At 42.8% G+C, this 23,788-nt stretch overlaps 1 protein-coding gene across 2 annotated transcripts in view; it reads right to left on the reverse strand.

The window, feature by feature from the left end:
- ABCC3 (ATP binding cassette subfamily C member 3) overlaps positions 1-23,788 on the reverse strand; it is a 142,281-nt gene that overhangs the window by 39,472 nt on the left and 79,021 nt on the right. For both annotated transcript variants that reach the window (XM_088482664.1, XM_088482665.1), the window contains exons 7-14: positions 22,124-22,252; positions 21,448-21,666; positions 17,488-17,665; positions 14,410-14,571; positions 13,637-13,729; positions 12,161-12,364; positions 5,644-5,790; positions 2,121-2,208 (exon numbers count right to left, since the gene is read on the reverse strand). In XM_088482664.1, the coding sequence (XP_088338790.1) occupies positions 2,121-2,208; positions 5,644-5,790; positions 12,161-12,364; positions 13,637-13,729; positions 14,410-14,571; positions 17,488-17,665; positions 21,448-21,666; positions 22,124-22,252 (1,220 nt within the window). The remainder of the gene's footprint in view (positions 1-2,120; positions 2,209-5,643; positions 5,791-12,160; positions 12,365-13,636; positions 13,730-14,409; positions 14,572-17,487; positions 17,666-21,447; positions 21,667-22,123; positions 22,253-23,788) is intronic.

A 23,788-nucleotide genomic window follows, 5' to 3' on the forward strand; every position in this document is an offset into this window, starting at 1 on the left:
GATGCAAGTCTGTGAGGATGGGGTGCGGTGACAGGTCATCACACCTTTCAGGTCAAGAAAGTCACCTGCCCATAAATATTTTGGAGCTTCGTGCAGTGCACAGGGCGCTCATTATGGTGCAGGGCCTCCTTCAGGGCAGGCCTGTCCAGATTCTGTCCAACAATGCAACCTCAGTGGCCTACATCAACCATCATGAAGTCCGGCAGCCAGAAGGGAAGTGGCGACAATCTGGTTTGGGCAGAATGCCATCTTCCAGCAATCTCGGCAAAATTCATTCCAGGAATCCTCATCTGGGAAACGGACTTTCTAAGTCATCAGGACATACATGCCGGAGAATGTGCTCTTCATCTGGACATCTTTCAGCTCCTGGTGGACAAGTGGGGACTACCGGACTTAGACCTCATGGCATCACATCACAACCACAAGGTCCCCCAGGTATGGGTTCAGAACAAGGGACCCCTCAGCTGCATTCATGGAGACTCTGGTGGTGAGGTGGGGCTTCAGGTTGGCATACCTGTTTCCTCCAATCTCCCTCCTCCCAAGGGTGGTCAGAAAATTGAAGTAAGAGGGCGGCAGGATGATACTAATAGCTCATGCCTGGTCCAGGGGACATGGTTCACCGATCTGACAAAGACAGTCCGCTTCCACTCCCTCTATGGTTGGATCTACTAGTGCAGGGTCCCTGCCTATATCCAGATCTACCCCAGCTGGCTTTGATGGCATGGCTCTTGAGTCTTCCGTCTTAAAGACCAAAGATTTTTCTACTTCCGTGATTCAGACGATGCTTAGCGCAAAGCAGCTTGCTTCAGCCCGCATCTATCACAGGATTTGGCATTCATTTCTTCTTTGGTGTTCCCACAGAAAATATGACCCTAAGGTTTTCATGGTCTCCTGAGTTCTAGCTTTTCTTCAGGCTGGACTAGCCTTAGGTCTTCGTCTGGCTACCTTGAGGGTTCAAGTTTCTGCATTGTCAGTTTGGTTCCAGCGCAAAATTGGCAGCACATTCTACTCAGTCTGTGGGACCATCGTGGGCGTTTAGATATGGCACCTCTACAAAACAGTTGTGCAAGGCGGCGACTTGGTCTTTGGTCCACACTATCATCAAATTCTATACATTTGATACTTTTGCCTCCCAGGATAGTTCCTTTGGGTGGCAAATTCTCCCCTCTGCTCAGGAGCGTCCCCACCCTTAAGGGAACTGCTTTAGGACATCCTCAAGGTAGTTCCTGTGGACCCGATGAAACCCGAAGAAGAAAATAAGAGTTAGGGTATAGCATACCTTTGTTAACTTTTTTTCTTCGAGGTTCATAGCGTCCACAAGACACCCACCCTGATGCACCTAGCCTCAGTTGGGATCTTTCTTATTGTGTCACTGATTCCCTCTTCGTTTTTTGAGAGTGTTTCTTGTGTATATTGTACTTCCTTCTCCACTTTCCGTCTCTGGCCGTTAGGCTTGTTTACAAACTGAATGCTTGTGGCTGGGGTCGGGATATATAGGGAGGAGGTCCTGTGCATGCTGGGAGCTTGAAAAGCTGTAGCTGTTTGGTGCAATGGATTACTCCAACTACATAGCCCCAAGGTAGTTCCTGTGGACCCTATGAACCTCAAAGAAAAAGAGTTAACAAAGGTATGTTATACCATAACTCTTATTATTTTCCATGTTCTTTGGAGCACTAACTCAACTAGCTCATTAACCATCTCAGCTGGAGGTGCTATGGGTGCTGGCAGGGATAGACTGGTGCCCAAGTGGCTGATCCTAATGTGAATTATTGTCTGCTTTGGAATAAAATAGAGAATAAGACTGATTAAGAGCATGTTATGTCCACGTCACGTGACCAACTCCAATGCAGGGAAGTTACACAGCACAACCAATTTATGTTGAAGGGGGGAGTGCAGTCTACTCTCACTCCTTCATTTGCACCACAGAGTCTGCAGGCTCCAGCTGTAAACATACAGTAAATGGTAGATGTTTGAGAATGCATATGAAGGAGGTAAAAGGCATGGGAGAGGGTCTGATGAACATGTGAGGGGCATGTTAGGAGGTCATATGAGCATGTAAGGGAATGTAAGTGACCTATATGTAAAAACAAACGTACGTACATTATATTTTATGAACTTACCAGGTATTGTTTTATCTTTATTCACTGCGCTCGGGTCTAACTCATCGTTAGCCAAGAAATTCTGGATTCTTTTAATGGAAACACTGGCCTGATATAAAAGCAATGTGACAATTTGTTACATATTACATAATACATAACCATTACTATCTATAATAGTGTATAACACATTGTCTCTTTGGGTTAGATTCATTTACCTTGTGTTCCATGCCCTGTGCTCACAGATGAACACTGCGCACATTTTACGAGATATAATTTCATGAATCGCATTTCCGATTCCTACACTATTCAATAAAAAATACTGTTGTAAGTCGCGGATGTTGCGCATTACACTATTCAATAAAAAATACTCTTGTAAGTCGCGGATGTTGCGCATAAACTCTGCAATGTGTGACTTATGTGAAGAACAAGAAAAAGCGGGGAAATCATGCCGAGCCCCCCAAAAGTGGCAACTAAGATAGCAGCACATTACAGAGAGCTGACTGTTAGTGGCCATAGGCAAAGTAATGGAGACAGTCACACGGTGTCAAACGTTTGTGTATTTCAGCAAATAAAGTGTTTTGGAGTACAATAAAATGTCTTTATAGAGATTTTTAAGTGTGTAGTTTCAAGTGGTAAACAGTAGTAACTCCCATCTGCAAAATGAAAAAACCCTTTCCTATCAATACAACACGTCAAAAGTAGTGTGACTGCAGTGGGTACAGGGGGTGCCGTTACTACGGGGACCAGATTGCCCCCGGGTCTGCCTCACACCGCCTTATTCTGCTGGGAGAGACACCCACCTCCCTATGATTAGTCATGCATTTTGCTAAGACATTGTTTACTAGGACGCGGAACCTTTATTTTCTACTTCAGGCAGGCGGAACCTTTGTGCAGAATTTGTTTCCCAGACTGGGTACTGTGATTCAATGTTGGCATGTGTGAGCAAGAGTAGTGATGGCCATAGAAGGCTGTGCCATCGATTGTTGATGGTTTTAAATCATTGTAGGAAGCCATCAATGATTTAGCCAATGGCAATGAAAAAAACACTTCCTATCGGCCATAGACCATAGACGGTTGCACAACCATCGGTAGTTGACAGTCATCCTAAGGAATATTGAGTCATATTCAATTCCACACTGGAGAGGAGATTCAGAGACTTCAATCAGCTGCCATGTGCTTTGAGACTTCAGTTACTATACATCTTGGATTCCATCTTAACACCAAAAGTTACTTTAGTGCCCGAAAGCTCCTACTAAATACCAGTGACATGCTGTTTACAACTAACCGCCTTTCAGTGCATGATACTAATATATACAAATATAGGCACACCAAACTGTTGCTACTAATTAATACTATTAACAACAGAGCTTGGTTTAGTGCCAGTATATAATCTATTGGATTTCTATATCATCTGGTTCATGTGAAACCTCTGCTTTTAAGAGCAGTGTTGCCAGATACACACTCTTTACATTTCTCTGGTATGCAGATTAACTTATTTATATATCATTTATATCAAATACACTTTATATTATGTTTGACACCCCTGTTCTTTTGTTGTCTCTACAGATCTAACACAATAAAAATAGGTGTATACACACTTGTAGGCATAATGAGAGCTGGGGGCACTGCATTGTGGCATAATGTGAAGTAGGACACTGGGGCATACATTTAACTACGCCACTACTAGGGAAGCCAATCCCCCATCATTTTTTCGATCAGTAAAAAAAATCTAAATCCCAGGATTCCTGGGATTGAGTTGATCAATGAAAATGGGCCCTCAAGAAGAATATAACTGGTGGGAAAAGACTGGAGACAGATGGGACGGGATGGGGAGACAGATGGGATAATGGGACCACGAGGGATAATGAAAACAACAGGCAGAGGCACTCATGGAGAGCAGGGCAGATGCACATACAGGTGGTGATGGGCACACATAGGGGAGCAGATACATACTGTACATGGGTGGATCAGAGGCACACACCTACAAAACTAGAAAGACAGGTTAGAAGACTGAGATAAATGCATAGGGTGGAGGAAGGGGCATGAACAAAGACAGTGAGGAGACAGTGGGGGTGAGTGTCTTTTGATATGTACTTACATGGCCACATCTTCCCTGGACTGTACTGTGCAGTAGCAGAACAACAAAAGACCTGACCCCGCCAAACGAGACGAAGCTGGGTAAGCACTAAGCAGAGCTAGTAGAGGAGGGGGTGGAGTCCATAGACGGAGGCACATTGGGAGGATGGAGTGTGCTCTGCTGCCTGTCCTAAACAGACAGTGTGTGTAGCTGGCTTGGCGGCCCCCTCGCCCATACCTTCCCTGATGGCGGCCCAGCTGCCCACACACCAGCCTACAGTACAGGCATGGCTGAATAAGGAGCAGGCTGACGTGCTGCTGCGTACAGCAGATCCGCAGGAGGCCTGAGGGCGGTTTAATCCCAAAAATCCCAGGATTGGAGGCACCAAATCAAATCGCAGCATTTTTCACGCTAAATCCCTGGATATTGATCCCAGGATTGGCTTTCCTGGTCACTACTATGGGGCACAAAAGAAACAACTGCCAACTGCTGCAGAGCGGGGTGTCCCTCTAGAAGCATTGGGTTGGAGCCCCTTCAAAATGTTGCTATGGGGCCCACAGAGCTCTAGTTAAGTCCTTGCACCTCAACATACATATCCCAAATCATTTAGGCCATTTTACTGGTTTTTAGAGAAAATTACATGCATTTTTTCCGATTTAAAAACCTGTAAATACATTATTATTAATTGCGAGATCTTTGGTACTGCATTGTGTCCTATAATTTTAATATTAAAATAAGAATTTTCCCTACTTTTCACCGCCAGGAGCTGCAAAGTAAAATCTACTTTAACTCCCATTGAGACCCACGTTTACTAAACACAGATTTATAATTGAATAGCAAAAATTTGCAGCCGCAGGTTTTTAACCCACGTTAAGCAATTTTCGGACAACTCGCGGCTAACTGAATCTCTTCCTTTGACATGAGTTTTCATTAACAACTATTATCAAGAACTCACATTGTAATATGTTAAAACAATTACACATAATAGCCTTAGGGTTAATATTTAGTGAGCAGTGATTTTATAAACCGATGATATTGGGTAGTTTATCAGAGGTTTTACAGTTGGATTTAAAGTAAAACTTTTATTTTTAATCCAATGCATGGCAAGTATTGCTTTTTACATTATCTCTGCTTCAAATCCTGCCACATAGGCTTTTGTTTTTAGAACATTTACACCACCTTCAATTTTAGGTATGGTATACTTAAGCTGAGTACACACCATACGATAGATCGCCTGATATATCGTTCCGACGATGATCATATATCGTACACATGGTATAGTGTTTATTCGTCATTCCCGGCTGCATCTACGGGACAATTTAATGAACGACGCGGTATAGTTACATGCAGCATAGTGTATAATGTTACATTGTGCCGACGGACGGTGGATCCTGCAGTGTGTATGGGGCACGAAAAGTGTGTACTCAGCTTTAGAATGGAAAACAGACACAAACTGTACTCTCTTACCTGTGCTAAGTTGCTTATAACTTGAGGAAGCATATTAAGGGGGAATCTTAGAATATTGAATAGAGAGAGGGAAACAAATGCCTTCTCTGCATCCAGAATATTTTGGTCATCAACAGTGACATACACAGCAAAGGTAGTCAGGGCCACCTAAAAATGTGAAAATAATATAATAATCATCATTAGAGAACTTAACAAATATTAGGTCTCTTTTTATGCATACCAAATGACTTTACAATTGTGATAGCTCTTAATTAAAAAGCATGCATCCCAAAGTCAAGTATTTACAGAGAAATAACCAGCTATTCAGGGGTATAGGTTAGTAAGGGTTGGGTATGAAATCCTGGCTGTCGGGATACCGCTGTTCAGAATACCAACAGCGGCATCCCGACAGCCAGAACCCATAGGAAGGGACGTGAGTATTTTCCCTACCACTACCCTAAACCTCCCTCCTCGGTGCCTAAACCTAACCTCTCCTTCCTAGTGCCTAAACCTAACCCCCCCCCTCCCCGCACCCTAAACTTAAGACCCACTCCCCGGTGCCTAAACCTAACCTCCCCCCTAGTGCCTAAACCAAACCTCCCCCTCCCTGCACCCTAATCCTAACACTCCCTCCCCGGTGCCTAACCCTAACCCTCCCCCTAATGCCTAACCCCGCTAGCTAACGCCAATCCTTTCCCTTACACCCCGATACTTACCTTCAGGATGCCGACGGTTGGGATATTGGTGCCGGAATCCCAACCTGTCGGGATTTCGGCGCCGGCATTTGGACTGTCGGCACTACATCCAGTTAGTAATATTCCCGATAAATTAAGCAGTCTGAAAAACTATATAAGGATAGCATGTCCTGAGATGGAAATTTGCAGAGGGAGCAGAGGCACACCTCCTCCCCTCCAACAGCAATGACTCTCAGTGCCGTCATGGAGATGAGACAACCAAGGAAACGAGAGAACAATGCAGGCCCAGGCCTGGCACAGGGTAAGTATAGCAGGGCTCAGATGACTCAGCACATGTCCGGTCCATATTACTAGTTTTTTAATAAACATTTTTATTTGATTAAAACAAAATCTGCTCTTGTTTCAACAATGATTAAATGCATATTTTGATTTTCTATCAATTGCTGTAAGTGGGAATACATTCTTAAAAGCAATAAAGAGACAAAGAGTGGACAGGGCTGGCGCTGCCGTAAGTCAGCTTTATGTTGTTGCCTAAGGAGAATTAATTTGGGAGTGGGCGCTGTAGAAGTGTGCTTTGCAAAATTGACAGTGAAAAGGTCAACTTTCAGAAAGTAAAAATCAAAAGGTCGATTGGTTCTGAATGTAAACAGTCAATATGTTAATATGGTCGAAATTTTAGGACCGTATTCAATTAGGCTGCAAAAAGTCGGAATCGGCTATAAATTATCGCCGATGACGTCATTTTTGTCTGTTTCAATTATCCCAGTATTCAATTTCAAATACTTTGGCAGGTGTGAAAAGTCTTTGAGAAAAAACGGTGTTTAAAAAATGCGGGTGGTAGCGGCAGGTGCATTTTTGAACTATTTTCAAAATGCAATTTAGGGACTTAAAACTATACTTGCACCCATTTAGATGTACCCCAAATTTGATGGGAATAGTTATTTTCCCCTCCAAAAAAATCTAAGTGTTATTCTTCATCACTTCTTCATAGCCGTAAATATGCACCTGCCGCGGCTATTAGAAACCCAGACTTCCTTCAGCAGGTAAAAATGGGGGTACCCATAATGATCCGACATGTCTAGACATCTTTAGGGGGGGCCCCTGGAATATTTCCCGAAAATGCCCGTTTTTTGGCGATACCTTTCCACCGGCTCCCGTTTTCGAATTCAATACGGGGATAAAGCGGGCACGCACCTGATACTTTATCCCTGGAAAACCTGCGATGTGGAGCGAAAAGTCCACCACGGACTTTTCTCTCCCAAATTTAATATGGCCCTTAGTGTTAACATGATAAATGTCGTCCTTTTGAAATAGTCGACCATTTAATCCTGTTAACCTAAATACATGTCTACAGAATGATGGTCGACCTAATGACCATGTCAACCTTTTGACTGTGGACATTCAGAATGTGTCGACCTTCTGAATGTTGACCTTTTTAGTAGAGCTGTGCGGGTTCGGATTCTGCAATCCCGAACTTAGAGGTTACAAGTCAAACCGAGGAGAGTCTCGGGTCTTCACACCTTGTTCAGATCGCAATATGAGGCAAAACATCTTTCCGGCTTCAGATCTCACGCGGTTTAGAGTGCATGTTAAAGTCCTTCCCTTGTGAACAGGCACCATTCCACACTGGAGACCAGAGGGAGAGGGTTGTGGGTAGTATAGGGGCACTTAGTTTGTACTAAATAAAAAACGATTAGGAGCACTGAATGCAGTACTATGGGCTGGCTGCAGCACTCTGTGAGGTACAGAAAAAAAAACTCTATAGGAGTGGACTGCAGCACTGTTGTTGTTTGTTACTAAAAAAAAGAAAGCCTACTGGGGGACTTTTTTTCTAAAAAAGAAAAAAATATTGGAAGCACTGTATTTAATGGGCACTGTAGAGGCATTGTGTGCTGTTGCTGCACTGTGAGGTACACAAATTGCCTTAGGTGTGGACTGCAACACTGTGTTACTTAAAAAGCCTACTGGGTCACTTTGTTATAAAACAAGAAAAAAATATAACGTCATCATTACTATTAGGGTGCCACCTGGCTTATACTTGGGGCACTGTGAGGCAGTTTGTTGCGTGTTTAGGGAATTCCGGCCCTGTTAAAAAATTGTAAGAATATAAAACTTTTGTGTTCAAAAATATGTCATTAGGGTGTCACCATTACTGGGGGCACTGTGAGGCACTGTGCTGTGTGTTCAGGCACTGTTACCAAAAATGTAAATGATAAAAATTGTGTGCTAAAAATACAAAATCATCACTATTACTAGAGGCACTGTGAGGCAGTGTGGTGTGTGTTTAAGCACTGTTATAAAAAAATAAAATGATAACACTTGTGTGCTAAAAAATATGATGCCATTAGGGTGCCACCCTTATACTAGGAGCAGGGGGACCAAGGGGGGGGGGGTCGGGTACTAATTACCCGGATAAGCCGCCCCCCTGCCTCCTACCTGTCAGCAGCCCAGCACATGCCGGGCCGCTGAGCAGCAGCAGCTGCTATCTCCTCTGCCTGTGCCTGATTACGCACCCATCCGGATTTGCGCCTGGCTGGGGGGTTCACAGTGCCCCAGTCCCTGGAGTGAAAGGGGCGTGGCCAGACTTCCCACAATTAGGACACCCCCACTTCCCCAGGGCTGTCTCTCTACTACCCTGACTAGAGCGCTGTGAGTCAAATTGGATCAGTCGATCAGAAGCTGCCAGCAGTCGTGGTAGTACTTCAACATCTACTAAAGGTGGTCCAGGGCAAATAGTTTAAGAAAAAGCACCTGAAATCTAAACAAAGTTTCACAATGTTAAAAAAAACATCACCTCTAATAAGAAAGGGAAGCTTTACTGCCGATAAACGTAAAATTGCCAACATTGATGCCTTTGCTGTAACTCATTCTGAACACTAAGCATCAATAGAATGGTGGAGAATTATTTTAATGACAATGTACAAATAAGCATGTCACAAAGTCCCTTTGAATACTGGGAGGAAAAAAAGGCAATTTGGGGTCCCTTGTAAAACTAGATTTGCTTTACTTAAGCTGCCCACCCTCTAGTGTGTACTCGGATACAGTGTTTAGCACAGCCAGGAACTTTGTGAGTGATTGACGTAGGAGGATACTTGCTAAAAATTAAAAAACTGATGTTCATAAAAATTAACAACAAATAATATGAGGAAGACATATGACCACCAATTACATCAAAGTACAGACTTCTGAAATGGTGGATTCCAGTGGGGATGATGATGTTAACACTGATGAGGGTGAGGAGGATGAGGATGATAATGGCATCTTCCAAGTGGGGAGATGATTAACAATGATATTAGCTGCATTAAGCCCATTGGTAGCTTGTTTTGTGGGGGCCCAAATAAATCAAGCACTTCAACCACAAAAGTCGCAGTCCCTGATGCAGAACTGCTTGGTTTGTTAAACTGTGCATGTCCTTTTAAATATACAACATAAGAGTGTACCGCTTTACATAATGGGTTGCATTTTTGGGGGACATTGGTGACAGACTTTTTTGCATAGACAAACATTTTTATTGGTTATAACACATGACTAATTTGCAACACATTTTCAACCACAAATAATCTGGTGCCATACAAAATCTAAAATAAATTAACAGAATTTGGAGAATATTTAGTATTATTTAGTTATATGAACAAGAAGATACAAGGCCACGACTCAATGTTAATTTTTTTAATTAATCAATTCATCATTCTTTTTCATCTGACTTGAACTACATACACCACCTCCATTTCCCTGTACTGCCCTCGAGCCTCTAAGCTAGTTCCCCTCATACTCAGACTCTCTGGTGCACCTCATAATATACTACAGGGGTTGTTACTTGTTACCCAGTTAGGATGGAGCAGAGGGTAGTATGCCCAGCTTCTCTTGCAACCCTTGTCAGGAATCCACAACAACATTGTATTCTTTTATGGCCTTTTATCTTCTTAGTTGCTTCAAAACAGATCTCGCAAGGCCACGTCTCAAATTAAATTTTCTAAATCAATCAACCAACGCTTTACCTGCCTTCCACTACATACTCCAACTCCATTTCCCTGTACTGCCCTCATGCCACTGAGCTAGTTTCCCTCATACTCAGACTCTATGGTGCACCTCATGAATGTACTACAGGGGTTGTTACCCAATTATGAAGGAAGGAGGGTGGGGTAGTATGGCCAGCTTCTCTTGCAACTCTTGTCATGACAAGAATCATGGGCTATATTAACAACAACATTGTATTCTTGAGGATAATAATACAGTAGGAACAAAAGCAGGCCCAAATTACATGATTTTAGCTGTTTGTTTAAAAAAAATCCAGTTCTAAAACCAAACACGTGAGGATGGTTTTGGGAAAATCAAAACCAAAACATGACGATGAATCAGAACCAAAACTAAAACACGGGGGTTCGCGCACATCTCTACTTTTTATTGTCAACCAATCCACCGGATACCCTACTGAAAGAAACACTCTCTTTCTACTTCATGTTGGCGACAGCTGCAAAATTATAAGCCACTGACATTGCACAGCTTAATGCTCACTTGGGTCTGGCCATTCAGTCAAAGGATGCTCTGGATGGCACTGCTGCAGTAATACCAAGCAACCTGCTAGCCAGAAGCAAGAGCTGTGGGTCAGTGACAGTGCCACTAACAGGGAGTCAGTATGACTTACCGGCGAATGGGATGCCGGCGATCAGAAGACAGACAGTGGCATTCCGATGGTGAAGATCCCGACAGAGGCCGGTAAGTAACCTAACCCTCCCCCTCTCTCCCCCTATCCCTAACCCTCCCCCGGTGGTGCCTGACCCTAACCTCCCCCTGGTGGTGCCTAACCCTAACCCCCCCCCCGCAGCCTGACCCTAACCCTCCCCGGGCGGTCCTAAACCTAACCCCCCCTTCTCGCACCCTAAGCCTAACCCTACCTTAAGCATTGCCTGACCATAACCTCCCCTCGGTGTTGCCTAACCCTAACCCCCCCCCGCAGCCTAACACTAACCCTCCCCGGGTGGTGCCTAACCCTAACCCACCCCGGCAGGTCCCTAAACCTAACACTCCCATCCCCGGCCTAACCCTAAGCTTAACCCGCATACTTAACTAATGGATGCCAGCTGTCGGGATGCCAACATCGGTATCTTGATCCCTTCGGGATGACGACGTCAGCATTCTGACGGAAGGCATCTTAACTGGCTCCCACTCACAGAGCTTTGTGCTCAGTGCGGTGGCACAGCTCGCACACCCCTAGTTACAGTCTTGTAAAATACGTGGTAGCTAAAGAAAGTGCTCACTCAAAACATTCAATGTATATCATGGAATTCATGAATTAAGAAATAAAAAGATAACATATGCAGAATTAAACAAATTTAAATAATTGACTGACTGATCACCCCAATCACATAATGATCATATAAGTGGAGTGACATAATATAATGATGATCATTGTGTGGTCTGACTTCTCCAGTAACACTGATCCTATGGGCTGTGTTGAAGTGACTTTTATCATTTTTCAATAGATTTGTAACACTCATATTAGGCAAATCATGCTCACAGATTTTTGGTAAGGCCCATTTTTTAAATTACAGCACTGCTAGGAGAGACTATATGACACATACTGTAGTCTAGAAGTGTCCTATCATCACCTGCGTTCCCCTTGGAAATTCATATGAACCAGAAAATTTGTACAAAGCCTGAACAAGGTTCAGTTGTCCCCATGTGATACTCCATATAACCAGTCTGGAATCACAGCTCTTCTTTAGTTTTACTTTTACTAATGTCATAATATGCTAATTAAGATAACAGTATAGGCAGTTCTCTTGCATCAAGTTTGTCTAATGTTATTTTTGATTGAGTGATTAGTAAATAGATCATCTTACCAAGAACGGTGCACTGGTCCATGCGAAGGTCGATAATGCGTTGAGATACGCTGATTTTTTAAGGACATTCAATTCCTTACTACGTATTTCCAAGACTTTCTGGGCAAACGATGGCTCCCAAGCATACAGTTTTAGGACCTTGATGCCATTTAAAATTTCATTCATCAGTTTAATTCTAGAATCCTTGTATTGCATTTGCTCAACCTAATGAAACCATAACAAAAAGCATTAGCCAAGAAATTTAAAGGCATCACAAAAATAATGTCATTTTATAGATATGCTGTTCAATTAGCCTCACATGTAAACATAGTCATACTTATGCATACATTAACTTAATTTACAGTAGTTCAATTCTGATGTACTTCATTAGAATAAAATTGAACAGTGTATTTTTTATTAAGCATTTAGTGCTGATGCCTTTTCCCTTATGATGTTGCTATCTACTATTCATTTTTCCATTAACAAGCTATGTTATTTATATCTCAGAGAGAAGGAGAAGCTTTAACGTTTTCTCCTTCACTCAAGTCTTAATATACCTAAAGTTGGAGTTAATAGCAAATTTATAAACACTGAAAGTGTAACTTGCTGATCTAATCCCATGACCACATTTAAAGATAGAATAGGATACATTTGAATAATGAGTTGAAGGTTAATGAAAGATGTAATAGCCAGCTTGTTCTTATTGCTCATATTTCTCTAATCATTGAATTACTTCCTGTCCCATTGCTGCAGGCGAACTCATTAAGCAGAGGCTTTAGGGTGATGGGTCGTAGCTGGAGATGCTCAAATTTCGAAGTGGTTCTCAACGTGTTTCCTGAATTAAAACTTGAAAACTTGCCGAAACTCCTCAGGCTTCATATAAACTACTGTAAATCATTAGCTACATTTAAGCAAGGTGAAGATGTGTATCCATGTTTAAAACTGTTAGTGCTTAAATGACTATGAATATCACCTGCACATGTGTGGCTACCTACCTTGCATGCTCCGAAGGGTATTGGGGCCTCGTCACCACAGACCAGCATTGCCGGGCATGACCCTAAATATTGCTATAGCGTGTACTGCCCCTTATGGTGCGTACACACTACACGATATGCTCCCTGAGCGATATCGTGTAGTGTGTCCCAGGCAGGCTGTGCTCAATGTCGTTCATGACATTGTGCACAGCCGCTGAACGATATCATTAACGATATCGTTCAGCGCCGGGCTCTCTCCCCCATTCCCCAACATGCAGCAACCTGACAAGGTCGTCAGATTGTGCTGCATGTTCAGGCGATGGACAATGTCGGAAACGAGTGCGCATCGCTGGTCGTTTCCGACATAGAAGTGCACGATTTGTGCACGATTACTGAGGGATTGCACGATTACGATGTCGTAATCGTGCAGTCGCTCAGTAATATCACCCAGTGTGTACCCACCATTACTGTATTTTATTTATCTCCCCAAATTTGAGACAAGTCTGTACATTTTAATTCTTACTTGAAAAGCCCTGGTTTTCATGGCAATAAAGGCATTAATTGGGATCAGCAGAACCATTACAGCAACGCCAGCCAGCACGGAAGGTCCCAGAGTCTATATAAAATAAAAATAAAATTTTTTTTACAGCATAAAACAGAAATGGCTAAAATTTAGAGAGGCATGTTTACTAATATTCACCTATTGATCCCAATAATTATAATTTCTTTTTGCTAAATACAGTATCATGGCAATAAGAAATTACTTATCGTCAGACCGTATCATTAATCATATGCAGTGACAGGGACTCTGACAGGAGCAGGTCCCTGCGATGTGTAAAAATAATCACTAATGTGATTGGACCTTGGTACAGATACTGCGCATGTGCGATCATTGGATCCCTCTCCCAAAAAATTTAGAGCAATGAAGCCCATAGGCTACATAGTGTTCGCTATCAGTGCCAATTATCTGGGTAAATGTCACAATTTAGCTTACATGAAATTAACCTATGGGGGCTGCTTTTGAAAACGAAAATGGAGGAACCGCACAAGATATTGGAGATACGTGCTGTGGTCCCCCTACTTAAATCCTGGTGCAAAAATTGTTTTTGTAGGTATCCTCCAAAAAAGGCTGTTTTCAATGATTTCCTGCAAAACACATTTGATAAATAAGCCCCATAACCTCAGATCTGATATTTCAAACAAAGACAGAATTAAAATGTTGTTGGTCCAACAGGTGGTGGGATGAGACCGATTGTATGTGACAACATTGTATTTGTGTTTAAGAACAATTTTTACCTGCCAGAGAAAATACAGTGCCAGGCAGATCTGCAGGGGGGCCGACCATAACATGTTGAGAAAGGTTGTCAAGTCTTGGAAACGTTGAGCGTCTACTGACATCAGGTTAACAACTTCCCCAACTGTAGATGAGCGCTTTGCTGCATTGGTAATCACCAAAGACTGAAGAGAACATAACATGAATATTCTAGTGAGGCCACAGGTCATTTACATTTTTTTAAATCAGTAAATCATTAAATATGTTAAGTCCAATAGGTGAAACATAAGTGCTATGCAATATGAAATAGTTATAATGGCCAATATTGTTCCCATTTCTAATAAATACAGATATATAGAATCTTGTATCCATAAACCTGTCATCTTGGAATATCTGAAAGTAAAGAATTGTTGTATATTAGAGGTCATGTTACAAGCAGAAACATTATGAGCTCTAATTACTACAATCCACATTTTGAATGCAGATTGTAGTGTGATATTACCGACTGAATTCGCATTGCGAATTCAGCCAATATCACAGGCATTTACTAAAAATCCCATGCAGGGACAGAGCTTGCCATAAAGCACTGTCCCTGCGAATCCCCTCCGCACACTTATCATGGTATTTTCGCAAAAAATACCATGACAAGTGCCCACACATGCGCCGACCAGCCGCCGTGAAGCCCCACCCCCCGCGCCCCTACCTCCGTTAATTCAACTTACCTCCGGTGATCGGGACTCCGGTGATGTCCTCCGTGACTCCAGTCGGCTGATCATCCATCCTGCACTGGGACCCGGTCAGCTGACCGGGTCCCAGTGCAGGATGGGAGACCAGCTGCCCGGAGGGAGGACATCACCGGACACCGGAGCCCCGATCTCCGGTCCCTGGACTCTGGTAAGCTTTCTTTTTACTATTTTTTTTTAGCAGTGGCGTTATTATCACAGGGCTTTCCCCGGTATTTTTTCACAATTTATTTTTAGTAACTTGCACACAGATCACATTTCCCATTACAATTATGGGAAAAGCGATCTGATTACTAAAAATAAGTGATAATTAGGGCTTGGAGTAGAATTTTACGAATTCTACTCCAATTGCTCTTTAGTAACTTCAGGTTATACTAAAATAATGTGAAAAGTGTGTGAAAACACCTTTTTTCACTTTATTTTACTAAAAATAATGTTAATAAATAGAGCCCTATGTCTCTTACTACAGGCACTGTGGCCAGCTGCAGCTCTACTACACAAATGTCAAAGACTGGCCCTAAATGTAAACCCAATTTGCAAATGGTCATTAGCATTGGTTCACCCAGGGATGGAATCTAATGGGCACACAGGTTTCTGTAAGGAAGTGATGAGCTTTACCATTGAATGCCCACGAGTTGTGGCTCCCACTTCTATCTCAACACACAGCAGCTGACAAATGAGAGAGGAGGGGAGATGTACTAAGCCTTGGGGTGCCAACCAGTCTGCTCCTGTCACTTTTCAGACACAGCCTGCAAAATGACAGAAAGGAGCTGATTGGTTGGTATTTTATCTCTCCCCTCTTTATCTCTCTCTCCAAGGCTTAGTACATCTCCCCTAGGGACCGATAGGTGTAGGTAAGGAGGACAGTCATTCAAAATTACAAGCTAAAGGTCAGGTAAGACAGAAAGGATTTAGGGTTAGAGGTTAAGCTAAGGTCAAGGGCACTAGCAAATAATCATATACAAATGGTCATGCTGGGCCATGCAGAATGTATAGCACAGAACACAGAAGTAGAAAGTTCCATAGAAACATATTGCTCAGGCATTTAATAGTAGATGCAGTATGAACTTCCCAAGATGCTCCTAATTGGATGGGGTTTTCCCATACGCAGACATCATCACTTAGCGGGCCTGATTTAGAGGTGGACGCACTGCTGAATGTTGCGCATGCATCTAAGTCACGCCGCTCATGCGTCCCGATGGTGTCTGTGCAATTGTAATTTCAGGTGCACACACGGAGAAGTGTACTGAAAATTTAGTGAGTTCCTAGGCGGCGACAGGGAGCGCATGCACGGAGATGGTCCATGTTATAGGATTGTCACAGGTGTCTCTGTGAAAGTGGCTGTGCATACAGATGCTCGACCACTCACATAGGAGGCCATACACGAATAGAGAAAGCATGGAGACATAGGGCTGATGCCGAAAGTAGTGTCTAAGGACGCACCAATCGGTATTACAGAGTACAGACGCTGAAAGTGAGTGTCTCAGCCTGAGAACATCCAGATGCGTGGATGTACACAAGAAAATAACTAAGTAGCGGCCGTTGTATAAAGTAGCAGGTGGGTGGCCGGCAATAGACACGGCTGTGGGCACTCCTATGTCAACCTCTGAATCAGGCCCAGTGCCTTAGTCTTTGTAAGGAGTCCTGCGACACATGGTAATAAGCAGAAGAATGGCAAGCACATAAACCTGATCAACAAGTTCTCCTCCAACAGGCACTGTGAGGAGCACTGCTACACATGGCAACAAGAAGAATGGCAAGCACATAAACCTGATCAACAAGTTCTCCTCCAACAGGCACTGTGAGGAGCACCTCTACACATGGCAACAAGAAGAATGGCAAGCACATAAACCTGATCAACAACTTCTCCTCCAACAGGCACTGTGAGGAGCACCTCTACACAGAGAATGTCTTACGTGAAGATATAATCCATGACTAGATCATCTCATAGTTGCTTTGAGGAGTCTTGCAAAACAGTGCAGTAAAGAAGGGTATGTCAGGGGCAGTAAGGGAAAAGAGACTGGTCATATTTATATTTTATATAATTTAGGTATGGTGCACTAATTTACAAATAAAATAAATAAATCTTTTCAGAAAACTATACTTTCCAGGAATTCTGAATATTAGATCCCAGACTACCTGAATGTTATTTCTCTTTTATTATAAATACGAAGCCTTCAATATCATGATATGGCTGCCATACTGTTACACACATAAAGCATGGGTTAGTTTAACCACTACTAATTTGGGTTGTATACATTGATATAAAAGAGGTGACATGAACCCAGCAAGAATCAGCACCACCCAGTGCCCATTGTTGTGGCCATACAGTCATCATTCCCTGGTTGTAGAGCATACCTTTCTGTATATTATGCCAGTGATTGCACTCCTCAGCCTCATCCCTGTCACAAAGCAGTACTGGAAGTGCTGATGAAGGATTAATGTTTGGGTTACAGATGAAACGAACATCAATACCGCAATGCTGAATCCCCACCAAGATGGTGCTTTGCTGTTTTTGATGAACATTATCAAAATGCTAAAAGACAAATGAAATCACACAGATTTTTAATTTATATTGAGAAAAAGCTTATGACATGTAACAATTATCAAGATGTAACATATAAAAGTGGAATAATTTAACACATACCATAAACAAATGCCTAAGGGGCCTATTCATCATCGAAGGCCGTATGGCCTCCAATGATGAAGTACTGAAGTCGCTGTGAGGGATACTTAAGTATCCAACTCGCAGCGGGGGAAACGTGACACTGGATCAATTCATCATTGCTCTGGTGAGGGGACAACTGCTCCGAAAGCAGTTCTCCCCGTGGTTAGTGTCGCAGCTACTGCACTTCTGTAGCTGCATTACTTACCTGCTCCCCGTTGTCCCGGCTACGCATGCATGACCACGGGTCACATATGCGCAAAGCTGCCGGGGAGGTAGTGAGGAGGCAGCGGAGGGATCCGCTCGGACACCTCTTCATATTCCCAGAAATCCTTCCCATAGGAAGGAGCGGGCTACGAGAGCAAGCACCGTCTGAAGATGGCTCTTGTATTCACAAACAAACTTTCAGTTTTCGGAATTCGCTGAATACCAAGGGGGTCCTATCAGACCCCTAATGATGAATGGCCCGGTAACTTAAATATGCGGAAACTAGCGTTTCCGCATGGTACCGGGCTATTTATCGTTTGATGAATAGGCCCCTAAATCCCTTATGCTGACTACTGTCTTGCAAATCTATAATCCTACCGTGAAATCTTAGATAAAAACATAAAATATATCCAGGGTAACCACATGACTTGAAATGGATTATATGGGGCATTACAGAAAAAGGTGAATTATGCACTGGACAAGAACTGTGTCATTGACTTGTACACTGTAACATTATGGGGTCTATTTACTAAGCAGTGTTAGGAGACAGACTGAAAAGTGATAAGAAAGTGATAAGGTGCCAGCCAACCAGCTCCCAACTGTCATTTTTCAAACACAGCCTGTGAGATGACAGTTGGGAGCTGATTGGCTGGCACCTTATCACTTTTCACTCTGTCTCCTAACATTGCTAATATATCCTGTACTGTTTGTGTACTTCTGCACCAGAATTCATCAGTGAATACATGATGGAAACACAATTTAATTAATTGTTTAAATATTCTCATTAGGCCAGTGTTTATCAAACTCAATGCACTCTAACAGTCCAGGTTTTAAGGATATCCATATTTTAGCACAGATGGTTAAATTAAAATGACTGAGGTACTAATTATGTCCCCTGTTCTCAAGCATTGTTATCCTGTTAAGGTGCTTTGAGGACCAAGTTTGGGAAACACTGCAGTAGGCAAATATCTATTGTTATATAAAAATGAATGTAGGTGCCCAATCTCGGCGACCTAAGAAGAATTAGTGGGTTTCCCAAATTAACCCAAAAGGAATAGAATTGAAAACAGGAGAGTATCTTCAGCCAGGGGCATAACTAGACCTAGGGGGGCCCCATAGCAACATTTTCACGGGCCCCCTAGGTCAATCACACCCCCCACACACAGCTCTCCCCGATAACTCAGATCACCCGCACACACATACAGTGCTGCACCCTTAGAGATCCCCCCTCACACAGATATTCCCCCTTACTCAGATCCCCCTCACACAATCTCCTCACTGAGGAGCCCCCACACAGTTCTCTGCTCCCACCTCACACACAGTGCTTCGCCCACACATAGATCCTCTCGCGCCCTAACACAAAACACATTACCTCTTTACACCGATGTCCCCTCTGATGCTCACTATCGTAGAGCTCACCAAGCCACGCGCTGAGGGGGTAATGGAAGCGCCTGCTGAGCTTGCAATACATTGAGAGATCAGTGCCTCCATACTGGGGGTGAGGTGTGGGCGTGGTGGGAGCAGCGAGTGTCGCTCCGCCCACACCACACCCCCTGCCTGAGAGCACTGATCTCTTAGTAGTGTTTGCAGGCTCAGCAGGTGATCCCGTATTTAACAATGTGTGTAAATGCGGCCGGGTCAGATACATCTGCAATATGACTAATGTGTGGTCCGGTGCACCCCCCAGGCAACCCCATAGCTTTGCCAGTGTAAGGAGGGCCGGGCCCCATAGCAGCCGCACCCCCTGCACTAACGTAGTTACGCCATTGTCTTCAGCGCTGAGTAGGGTACTTTATAGATCAAAACTTCATTGTGACACTTCCGCTATGCAAAACTAGTCCGTTACAATAGAAGACTGTTAAAGGCAGTGTCAGCACTACTTTTAACAGTCCTATATTTCTAGGCTCCAATTTATGGAGAGTAAGGGACTAGTTTTGCATAGCATAAGTGTCACAATGAAGTTTTGATCTATAAAGTACCATACTCGGCACCAATTAAATACCTATTGATGTCTGAACACAGCCCTTACCCATACCAATGCTGCTTATCTCCGACCATTTAGCGAATAAATGTGCTGCAACAACCATGCCCATTTATACCCAGGGCCCCCCTAGGTAACGGCATCCCTACCCCATTTCATTGTTTACATTAACAGGAGGCGGAGGAGAAAGCATCCTCTGCTTCTGGGGCTGGAAGTGTAGAGCTTGGCTGTGATAGCAGAGCTAAATTTCCACACTTGCAGTCACTCACATGGAGCAGCAGCAGCCAGAAGCGTCACATGTAAGAAGTTGCTGACTGATTCTCCTTCATGTCAGCAACCAGCGCTCCATGTGGGGGCGATGTGGAGTGGTTGAGAACACTGGGTGAGTGATATTATGGCCCTTATTCAATTTGAGCTGAGCTGCGATACTTTATCGCCTCCCGGACTCTTCACCTACACCGCGTGTTTTGCAGGCGGAAAAGTATCCCGCGTGCCCACGTATCGCCGTATTCAATTTGAAAGTCGATGAAAACGGGACCCGGCGAAACTTAAACAAGCGGAAAGTACTGTGAGATTTGGGGAAATCAGCCTGACACCCCCCAAAAGATGCTCTGACATGGGGGTTAGCTATGGTTACCCCCGATTTGGCTTGCTGAAGGTATTTGGTGTTTTTAAATGGGCTCAATAGCTGCTAAATAGCGTTTTTGTATAAGTGGTGAAGAATAGTATTCTGGGGTTTTTTTTGCAGAAAATAAGTTATCCCAGCAAATTTGGGGTACTTGAAAATGGGGGTCAGCATATTTTAAAGTTGCTAAAGCGAAGTTAAAAAAATCGTGAAAAATCCACCTGCAGCTGCAGTGAAAAAAACACCTGGGGCATACTTGGGGACCCCCCCAGAGTCCAGTTCGCTAGTTTTTAACTTTGTCCCCCAACATTTTTTTTTTCGCCCCCGAATTCAAAGTGATTTATAGGGGTGTTCTCAAGTGTTTTTTTTTTTTTGACACTGTTTACCTTTGGGGGTCTGTCTGAAGCTGCACGGGGGTTCCCGCAACGTTGCACCCCAAAACCTCAATTCTACACTTTTTTCCGCCTGCTATTCATAGGCGAAACTTTTCCGCCTATTACATTGCATTGACTTTCTGCCTAGGTGAAAAGTCTTCCAAATTGAATACAGAGTTAAATCAAAACAGGCGAAAATGACGTCATCGGCGAAAAGTTTTCACCAAAAACACGCGAAAACGGCTTTTCGGTCCAATTGAATACGGGCCTATGTCATGTAGCCACTGTCTCTCTATACAACTGCCTAGATTCGCTGAGGGTAGCTCTTCTTTGCTCTTCAAGTATACTGTAAATCCAAGTTCGGATGATTTAAAAGAAATGTTCTTCATTTAAGAAAATTTTACTGAACGGCCCTTTGTCTTTTTTGTAATCATGCAAACCATGTACGTATGCGATAGAGCATTACCTTAGTAACTGAGGATTCACAAAAGACAGTAGATCCTGAAAAAGCTTGAAAATTGACCCAATTAAAAAGTATGGTCCAAAACTCTTTATCAAAACTTTTAGGAAGGATGGCTCTGACTTCTTTTTGTTGTTCACAATCAGGACATCGGTCTCAGTTGGCTTTTCATCAACATGATTAAGTTCTGCTTCTTGAGTCTTAATGTATTGTACTTCCCTGCTCCTGCAATACAGCATACAAGTTGTACATGTTGTATAGTGAATAATATGGATAATTTGCAACTAACCACTAAATGAGGACAACAATAATAAAATGGGAGGTCCAAACCAAGATCTACTACTACATTTGTATTTTTACATGGAATTTTTCTAACACATACAAGAATCTGTACATATAAATCTATCAATTGGCACTTTAGTATGGCCAGAATAATTATAAGTAGAGATGAGCGGCTCGGTTATGTTTAGATCTCATAAATGGCAACTTATTGGCTATCCAGCTCTCATGTGTTTTGGATAGCCAATAAGATAAATCCGAACTTGCAATAATTTGGTGAAAATAACCAAGTAGAACTGAACCGCTTATCTCTAATTATAAGGTAACATACATTAATTAGTCTCCATTAAAACTGTGATCACTCAACTTGCAAACAGGCTCAAAAATACTATATAAAAAGTACCTTAACTTGCTTTTTTCTTTTTCCCACTCTTTCATCAGTTTAGACACAACTGACTTAGATGAATCGTCTTCATTCAGAGACCATAGGTCCTTATCTTCAAGAGGTCTTTTGTAGCCCAATATAGCCAATCTGTATAGATATAACATAAGTCATTGCTCCATTTGAAGTCCATAAAAAAAAAAAGACAGAATGAACATATATTGCCAATATTCTTACTTCAGTGTTTTCATAAGGTCATGGGAATTCTTGTCTATCCAATAAAAACTATTTAATCAAATACTTTAAGGATCATTGCCAATACTAAAATAAGCATACTAATGCATACAAAAATGCCATTTATTTTTTTATTACACATAATAAAATAATGTATATATTTCCCAAATATTCTCAAATAATAATATTTATGTTTCTTTGTAATGTATTTCAACCAATGTGTGCAGATGTTGCAAATGTGAAAATGATAGCTGGCACGTCACAATGTAATGAGCTGTGGCAGGGAAATGAAACATACTGCATCATGCAAAATGTTTTGATAGCTAGATAGACAGATATATAAACAGGCATATAAATGTGTGGACATCTGAGAATCACATCATGTGCTTGTTTAACATCTAATTTTACAGCGCTAGACCCCCGCGCCAACGTGGAACTCCGGAGAGGTAAGTAATATTATGGGTGCAGGGTGTGCGGTGCGGGGCCCCCCTGGATCCAGGGGCCAGTGTTCCCTGCACCCATTATAGATACGCCCCAGGCATCAATCCACAAATCCAGCCACTTGCATGCTGTCTGCTCCTTCAAAACATTGCCAGAATACGCAATTTTGTATTCTCTATTGTATTCTCTTTCTGACATCTCCTGCCTTAACTACCACAACCACCTCGTATTTGGCCTTCCTCTCACCCATCTATATCCACTACAATCTGTCCTACATAATGTGTGTTTCCTAACGTTTCACATCTGCTTCACAACTCTGCAAATACCTACAATGACTGCTCATAACCTTCACAATGCAAGCTATTCATCCTAACCTTCAAAGCACTCACCATACCAATACATTTCCCCCTCATACATTACTGACCACAAGATAACCTCTCTTACACCATCTAAGGTCTGACATGAACCTGGCCTTCACACATCTAAGGTCTGACAAGCACCTGGCCTTCACACCATCCAAGGTCTGACCTGCACTTGGCTTTCACACATCTAAGGTCTGACCTGTACTTGCTTTCTCTTTGCTTGTCACTTGTACTCCTCTTCTGGGGCATCTCTTGTCACTGTCCAACAGTAGTGATTCACCTACCCTGATATCTTTGTTCCATTGCTGAAATGTCTTTGTGGAATCGCTCACTATACTTGTCACTCAGTGCACCACAGTTATCTTGTGTGGGTAATCCCATGAATCGCATATATTTGAATAGGGGAGGGGACAAATAATTGATTCATGTAATTGGGTCATTAGGCCCCGCCCCCTCTGCGCGGAACGCAGATTACTGTTAAGATTCTCTCCATTCTGCCCACTTCACTAGGAATACCCCTACATCGTCATAAATGGGCTATATCTCGGAACTCAGAGCTAACTGAGAGTTTTAAATGTCATATTCATTCTTTGCATGCTGAAATCAATTAGAAGTTAATATTTTCACATCGGAAACATTTTCATTGTTG

This window comes from Taudactylus pleione, unplaced genomic scaffold, assembly GCF_031769625.1.
Source record: "Taudactylus pleione unplaced genomic scaffold, aTauple2 ptg000290l, whole genome shotgun sequence".
Taxonomy (NCBI): Eukaryota; Metazoa; Chordata; class Amphibia; order Anura; family Myobatrachidae; genus Taudactylus; species Taudactylus pleione.